Below are 8,543 nucleotides of genomic sequence, written 5' to 3'. Positions count from 1 at the left end.
TCATGCTCGTCTAAGTATTGCAATTTCATGCTCCCCTATTTGTCTGATATTTAATAGACCATAATACAATCTAATGCAATTAAATTTTCTACTAAAATTTCAATATAAAATTTAATTGCATTATATTATATTATATTATATTACGGTCTATTATATATAGCATTAGACATTATCTAACATCTACGGAAGAACGTTTGCCAACAGACCAACAGAAGTGACATGATGTCATTACCAGAGAATAAAACCAGCTGCAGCACTCGACGTCCTTTGAATGAATGGAAGCTTCTCATTTTTGCAGAGAAAAGCCTGCATATAAATCAAAAGGGCATATATTCTGCGGACATCCTTCAGATTATGCTTTCAATTATCTGAATGCTAAATCATGGTGATAATTATTGCTCCAACTGAAGGGAAGATTGATTCAGTTCATGGAAAAGACCAGTGAGATGATGATGATAATGGGCTAAGAATACATGATTGATGGTAAGAATTGCCTTGTTAAAAACCTGTATCATGATATGTGAATCTCATTTGCCTTAGGATGCCATGTTAAGCAATGTAATGTCATGGGAAATTTCACAAGTATAAAAATGGCTGCATCCCTAGTACCGATGTAGAACATGGAGAAAACAAGGCAGAAAAGAATTGAAACCACACGGGCAATTCAACAAAAAGGAAAAAATAAAAATAAATAAAAATAAAAATCTGCAATGCACCCTTCTACAGATGGTAAATACTAATAGATTATCCACACATCAATATATGCTGCTGACAAATGCATGTCCTGGAGAAATTAGTATAACACATGAGCCAATGGTGCTCTCATGATAGCACTGCGTGCATTCATGCACATGAGAAGAGATGTTAATGCTGATGTTGATGATGAAATGGATGCATGCAACAGCTGCAAGATGCATCCTATTATATATTTCTCGGTGCATAAGGATCAGAGTACATCCCCTTCAAGCTACTGGTAGGTAATAGCTGGTGGAGCTCCATTGGCACTGGGAGAAGCAGTTGGGTGACTTCCATCTTTCCTCTTACCAAATGGGTTCTTTGAATATGTAAGTTACAAGTCAAGGAAAACAAATACATTAATAGAATTATTGGAAGGATAAATGTCATACCAGAGAGAATAAGGCACAAGTAATTAGTTTCTTTTTCAGTAAAAAGATATAGGATAATTAGAAAGCATCCTAAGATGTGATATGACATGAAGTTTCATCCCTGCTATTTCAAAATTAAGCATTTTAGTCCCCTTAACAACTAGTAATGTTTTATATGTAACATTCAGAAAATGCTGTGCAATCCAAGTTTAAAATCTCAGGGAGTGTAGACAAGTTTTTAGAGCACAGTGAAAAGTTCACAAATATTCCACGTCAAGATTAGAGTTTTCCCATATTAAAAACTTCATGGACAAAAAGCCTTATTTTGCAACAATGAGGAGAGACAATTTCAATACTATGTAAAAGTAGTACAACACATAAGAAAGATTAAAAGTAGTACAACACATAAGAAAGATACATGTTCTAATAGGCAAGATTCACAACTGCTCATATTATGGAACTGGTACCAGCACATACAACACAATTATAGCAGAGATACATATGAAGTTACTAGCAGTGATCACAAACTTAAAATAAGGTTAACTAAAGGAAATAAGAAAATTGCTTTATCGTCCCTGCAGATTTATCCCTCTATTTTTATAGCCCAATACTTCAGTCCCTCAACTTTAGTTCCGTCCAAATTCAAAGTCATCCCATCCAAAAATTCTGTTAAGTCAATGATCTATATCTGGTAAAAAAAAAAAAGAGATAATAGCAAAAAAATATCCTTGTCATTAATAAAAATCACTTACCCTTCACATTCCCAAATTTTTTTCATTTTCTTCCCTCATCCTCTTCATTATTCATGTCTAACCAATCACACAAAACCACAAAATCTGTCTCTGAAAAATCCATTTTGCAATAATTGAGGAGGTAATGAAGGATGTCCAGTCCGCGACGTGAATGGCCAACGACACGAGTGGTGAGTGTTGTTGGTGGAGGCCCGAGCAGCAAGTGATAGGACCACCAACGCGAGCAGGAGATGCAGCAAGCGGCAAGCGATGGAAATAGCGAACAAGAGTGATGAGCAACATGAGTGATGGGCGACGATGAGCAGCAAGCAGCCGTCGCAAGCAATAGCGAGCAGCAACTCCTTTTGATTTTTTAATTTTAATTTTTGATTTCTAATAATTTTCTCTTATTTATTTTGATTTGTATTAGATTTGTTAATTTTTGTTAGATTTGTTGAGTTTGAATCTTAAATCTGTTGAAATTTTTATTTGTTTGTGGAGATTGAGTTTATAATTTCAATTGTTGCTTTGATTTGTAAATGGGATTATGTTGCTTCATTTCTTTGAGAGAGAGGGACCTCTAATTTTGACAAAATTAAACTTCAGGGACAGAGGCATTGGTTTCTAAAAAGGATAGTTAGGTCATTTCTTCCTTCACTAACAACATTTTTTACGGAATTAAAGTTGAAGGATTGAAGTATTGGATTCTAAAATAGAGAGACAAATCGATTAATTATGCCATACCTTAGGGACAATAAAGTAATTTTCCCAAAGGAAATTATAAAATATATCAAGTATAAATCTTATATTTAAAATACTTTTAACAAACACAATAATATGGAAAAATAGGATAAAAGTTTGTGTCTTGACAAAAATTTAGGCCAAACCTACATACTGCAGCTTTCAGCATGATCAGGTGTGGCACTATGACAAAAAATAACAATAACAATAATAATAATACAAGGAAAACAAGCAATGCATCATGGTTGAAAACAAAAAGAGACTAAAAAGGATATTGTATTCGCATGCCAACAGAACCAGAGCTAGGGATCACAGCACCTTGTAAAGTTCGGTGGACATTTGTTGCACTGTTCACATCCTGCAAAATTTTGTAATAAAATGAAACCATGTACCCAATGTAGTGTGGACTAGAGGGAGAAAAAAGAATGAAAGAAAAATCAAAGCCACAACATCTTTGCTGATCAATATCAGGTAACATACTTCAAATTCAATGAAACAAACAGTATGCCTTTCTTGTCTCAAGATTTTCATTTGCTTAAAGCCAGGTTGTCTGCATGACCAAAATGTGCAAACTGATCACAATGCTTAATCAGAAGTATATAATTTAACAGCTAATAAAATTAGCCATGGCCAAGACATCTTACATGCTGAATAGACCCCTGAGTTCTTCCTCATTGATATTCTCTCCAAGATTACCAATAAATAGGGTATTGCAAGGAGGGTTATCTTTTGTATTCTGCATTAATATCAAAGAAAAATAAAATAAAAAAGAATGATTAAAACAAACACAGTGAAAAAATAAAGTTAATCTACTCATGATAAATAGCCAAATGTAGAAAGAAATTCTCAGTAAAGCAAATCAAATGAGTGGGAGAAAGTTAACAATGTGAAAAAAGAAGAAGAAGGAAGAAAGAAAGAGGATGGACACGATGCAGATAGCATTTGTTATACAGATTAGAAAAATGGCACACCGAAGAAGACAGAACAAGACAAAAGAAATTGATCTCCAATCTAATGTTTAGTATGAGATAGACTAACTGTCAAAGATGCCAATAGCATTATTTACTACAGTCTAGCAACTCCATATCATCACTGACAGAGTGATGACAAAGTGCCAGAGCGAAAAGAGGAGGCACTGTCCAGCATATTTAAAGGTCAAAGATTTCTGAATTAATGGTGAATTATGCATTTAGCATAGCTAAAAAGCCATGAATAATAGTAGTTGTTTTCTAATATAAATGAAGTAAACTACAGGTAGATTCACCGAGAGATGAAGAGAAATGGAGAAAAGAGAGCTCTGTGTGTGTGTGTGTGTATATATATATATATAACAATGCGACAGAGTGAAAAGAGGAGGCACTGTCCAGCATAATTAAAGGTCAAAGATTTCTGAATTAATGGTGAATTATGCATGTAGCATATCTAAAGAGCCATGAATAATATTAGTTATTTTTCTAATATAAATGAAGCAAACTATAAGTAGATTCACTGAGAGATGAAGAGAAATGGAGAAAAGAGAGTTATGTATACATATGTGTATACATAACTGTCTTTTCTCCATTTCTCTTCATCACTCAGTGGATCTGTATGAACACACATATACATGTATTGAAGAACTATTGTTATCATTCCATGACTTGGTAAAAATTATGCTAATGTTACCTGAACAGGTACATAACTGCTAGGAGCTGGCATGGGCACAGGAGTAGGCATTGGTACCTGGGGAACAGGATAGCCTCCATACGGATCATATGGAGGTGGAGCAGGGGCCATATACCTAGAGCAAAAGAAGGTTTTTCAGAAAAATACCATTTTAAAAAATACAATTACAACACACCATTTCCATAGCAAGTATCTATTGGATATTATTTGTTCTAGCACAACCTAAAAATTAAAAAATAAAATAAAATAAAATCGAAAAAATTTACTACCCATGTGGTGCCCAGACCGGAGCAGGGGGAGGGTGAAATGGAGATGGAGTTGTATAAGCAGCATGAGAATAGTCACCACCAGTTCTTAAGCGTTTACTTTGATCATACGCACTAGAATCTGTTACTATTCCTGTAAGTTGACATATATCAGAAATGTAATAACAATAATAGACCAATTTTTTTGAAAAATTAACAGAAACTACTGTTAAACTTGACTTCTAACTATTGATGAACAATTGAGATATGGTCTAACGAACAACACAATTCCAAACTTTCGCACAGAATAACAATTTGTGCCAATCCCTTTGGTTTGTTAATTTTAGCCTAGTTTCACAAAGTTGCAATTTTGTCCACATTATCAAATTTGAAGTAAAAAAGTAATAATAGTTTACAATCAACTAGAAGAAAAAAAAAAACATTTTTAATATTTTTATTTTTTGCTTTCACACTCCCCCTCCCCCCCAAAAAAAAAATCTCCTCCTCTCAGTTCCTTATGTTGCAAAGGACTAAAAGTGAGCTTCATGGTGGCACCACTCATCCAATAAATAGTGGTCTAATTGTATTTTTAAGGGTAGCTTTGACAGTTCTTCTTTGAAAGCTCTAGAGACAACATTCCTTAACAAGAAGCTTTTAAAAACAAGGAGTTAGTGAACAAACTACGCACTCTTCTCAGCACCTCTAAACAAAATGGCTAAAGATGGATGCAAATGCCTTACCTAGAAGAAATATTCTTAGAAACCAGAATCCATGCCCTCACTCACAAGTATCAATCTACTCATCCATTGCATTAAGATACAGAAAGCAGAACGCAGTCATTACCCTTTTACTTCTTATTCAAAACCCATATATCCTTTCACCCATAATAATTTCACTTACCCTCGTTTTTTTTCCTTCATTGATTAATAAACAACAATAACAAATAAAAGGATCATATCAACCAACAATAAATACTGATGAAGCTTCCATGTCTGATTTGATAAAAACAAAACAAAGCATGAATCTGACCTCTTTTCACAAATAGATTCTTCTTTGCCATCTCTGTATGCAACACCGACTTAGTATCCGCATCAAAAACCATGTCCTAATACCAAACAAAATTATTTTAAAACATCGAAAACAAACCAACTAATATGTAAATCAACTATTTGCGTGGGAGAGAGAGATGAGTTGAACCTGAAGAGCATCTTTGGCAGCAATAGCAAACTGGGCACTAGAGAAGAGAGCAAAACCCATAGGCTTTTCTCCCTTGTAATTCACTTGTGAAGCCTCATAACCTGGTAGCCATCTCAATAAGTTGTGAAGTTCTCTCTCCTTCACATCTTCAGGAAGCCCCGTCATAAATATTGTACGTACCTAAAATCAAAACATCACACATTCACAATTCACACACAAAAAAATATCTATCAGACCTCAATTAATCAACACATAGACGGAGGTATGGGTTACCTCATCGTGCGTAGGAACGCGATTACTGTTATCAACGAGGACTGGAGGAGGATGGTGGACAGCAGGAGGAGGAGGAGGAGGCGCAGCAGCCGCAGCGGGTGGAGGCGGAGGAGCGGCTGCCTGAGGCCACTGCTGGTGGTATGGGTGGAGTCCAGCTCCGGCCATGGCTGGTGGTGGTCCTGGTAGTCAAATAATGAAACCCTAGAAACCACCGAAAGTGAGGTAGATGAAGCGATGCTAAAGTTTCGATGGCCCGCGGTTACCCGTTTGTTATTTTAATCAAGGCTTATCAAATCCGCCTCGGCGAACTAGTGGAGGCCCTTCGAAAAAAAAAATAGTGGAGGCCTTCAATAATTCAATAATGGGTGGGAGTTTCAATTGGATTCAATAGAAATTAGTGCCCGGAGAGACGGTAGTCGGTTCAGCTTAAAATTAAATTTAATTGAATATATTGATTTGATTTAAAATTAAATTTAATTGAATATATTAAAAATTAAAATTTTAGTATTTATAAAAATCGAATCAAATTAATTTTAATTAAAAATTAAATTGAATCGGTCTGATTCAATTCGATTCGATTTAGTTTGATCGATTTAAATTTTAAATAAATTTTTATTTTTTATACTTTATTTTTATTTTTAATATTTTAAAATTTAATTAAAATATTTTAATCTTAATATGTTCTAATCTCTTTATATTATTAAAAATAATATACAATTATTATTAAATTAGTTTGGTTCGATTTTTTTTATTTTTTCTGATCAAAATCAAACTGAATCGAAATAACTGAAATTTTTGAAATTAAAAATCGAATCAAATCGAAATAAATAAAAAATTAAATAAAATTTTTAAATTAATTCGATTCGATTGATTTTTTCGATTTAAACCGAATACTACTCACTTCTACCCATATTCGTACATTAATCAAAATCCACCTTGAAATCAAAATAAATGGGTGAATTTCAATTTATGTTTAAACTTTGTTTGGTTGAAAAAAAAACATAATTATGGTTGGAAAATATTTTTAAAAAATAACTTTTTTAATTTTAATTTAAAAATAAAATATATTAATAAAATTGTTAAAGTGGAAAATATTTTATTAAATATTATTTAAGTAGCTTATTTAACCAAAGTTGCTGAAGGAGAGAAGGGATCACAATATGAACATTTTTTTGTTTATATTGTTAGTCTCAGTGAATGTCATTATACTTCCAATGGAGAGTTGTATCTTTGCAATCCATTCTTGATAATCATGTAATAAAGGCCACCATCGAATTCTATCACTCTGCATAATTTGAACAATCACCATTATATAGAGATGGTTATTAGGTTGCCATTATATATTCCAATAAGCACAGGATATTAGAAGATATAAAAAAATTTACTTACAAGATTCATTAGCAAAATTTAAATTCTGAGTCGACCTTGAACTGCCCTTTTGCATTCTGAACTTCTATTAAAATAACATCTCCTTCGTTCTCCAGAAAAATGAATTAATTTTTTTTAGTAAGATTTTCTATTCAGAGTTGCAGGACAAGAATGTGTCTAGCCTTAATTCGGTTAGTAAGCCTAACAACTAAAATCACAGCAAATGGCCCAAGGATAACTTTATCAAAGGGGAAAAATTCAAATACTAAAGGAGTGAGTTTGCAACAAATAAAATCCACTATTTATCACATAGAGTTAGTACGCAAGTATTAATCCACTATTTATCACATATAGGGGTGAGCAGTATTCGGTTCAAACTGAAAAAACCGACCGAACCGAACTGATATGAAAATTTGGTTCGGTTTTTTATATATTTCGGTTCGGTTTGATTTTTAATTTCAGAAATTTCAGTTATTTTGATTCGGTTCGATTTTAATAAAAAAAACCGAAAAAACCGAACCGAACCGATTAGTGATAATAATATATTTTTTCAATAATATAGAGAAATTAAATCATATTAAGATTAAAATATTTTAATTAAATTTTAAAATATTCAAAATAAAGTGTAAAAAATAAAAAAATTATTAAAAATTGAAACCGATCAAACCGAACCGAATCGAACCGAATCAGACCGGTTCGATTCGATTCGGTTTCTAACCAAAATCGGTTCGATTCGGTTTTCATAAACATTAAAATTTCGATTTTCGGTTTATTCGGTTCGATTCGGTTTTGAACCGAACCGACCGAATGCTCACCCCTAATCACATAGAGTGAGTATGCAAGTATTTAAAATTGATTTCCTTTCTTTGATTTAAAAAAGATTTTGTAGATAAGGTAAAATATCAATTCTACGGAAACTTTAATTTTATTTAAATTAAATGACAAGCAGAATAAGAAAAATAATTTAAAACAAAAAGAGAGAACTAGAGAAATTAATTTAAAAAACTAAAAAAAAAAAATAAAATTGTTGGATGAATAAATAATTATATTAAAAATTCAATAGAAGGTAATTGAATTTTAGAGGTTTGTAGTTAATCATTGATTAAAAAGATAGTTCATTTAATTATCCATTATTTAGTTATAGTATTCAAACAAGTGAATTTCACCAATTTTTTTTTATAATTAAATTAATTCGCTTATCGTTTAAATTAATTTTTATT

At 32.5% G+C, this 8,543-nt stretch overlaps 1 protein-coding gene across 1 annotated transcript; it reads right to left on the bottom strand.

The window, feature by feature from the left end:
• Positions 1-663: 663 nt before the first annotated feature.
• LOC110603717 (cell wall integrity protein scw1) lies at positions 664-6,303 on the bottom strand. Its single transcript, XM_021741580.2, has 9 exons — positions 5,956-6,303; positions 5,683-5,862; positions 5,515-5,590; positions 4,510-4,639; positions 4,241-4,355; positions 3,223-3,314; positions 3,059-3,128; positions 2,854-2,936; positions 664-1,064 (listed from the first exon to the last, which is right to left on the bottom strand). The coding sequence occupies exons 1-9, from the start codon at positions 6,118-6,120 to the stop codon at positions 968-970; spliced, it is 1,008 nt and encodes a 335-aa protein (XP_021597272.1). The 5' UTR covers positions 6,121-6,303; the 3' UTR covers positions 664-967.
• Positions 6,304-8,543: the final 2,240 nt, after the last annotated feature.

This window comes from Manihot esculenta, chromosome 16 (genome assembly GCF_001659605.2).
Source record: "Manihot esculenta cultivar AM560-2 chromosome 16, M.esculenta_v8, whole genome shotgun sequence".
NCBI lineage: Eukaryota > Viridiplantae > Streptophyta > Magnoliopsida > Malpighiales > Euphorbiaceae > Manihot > Manihot esculenta.
Note: the sequence above shows the minus strand (reverse complement) of the source record. Positions and strands in the feature narration are given on the sequence as shown.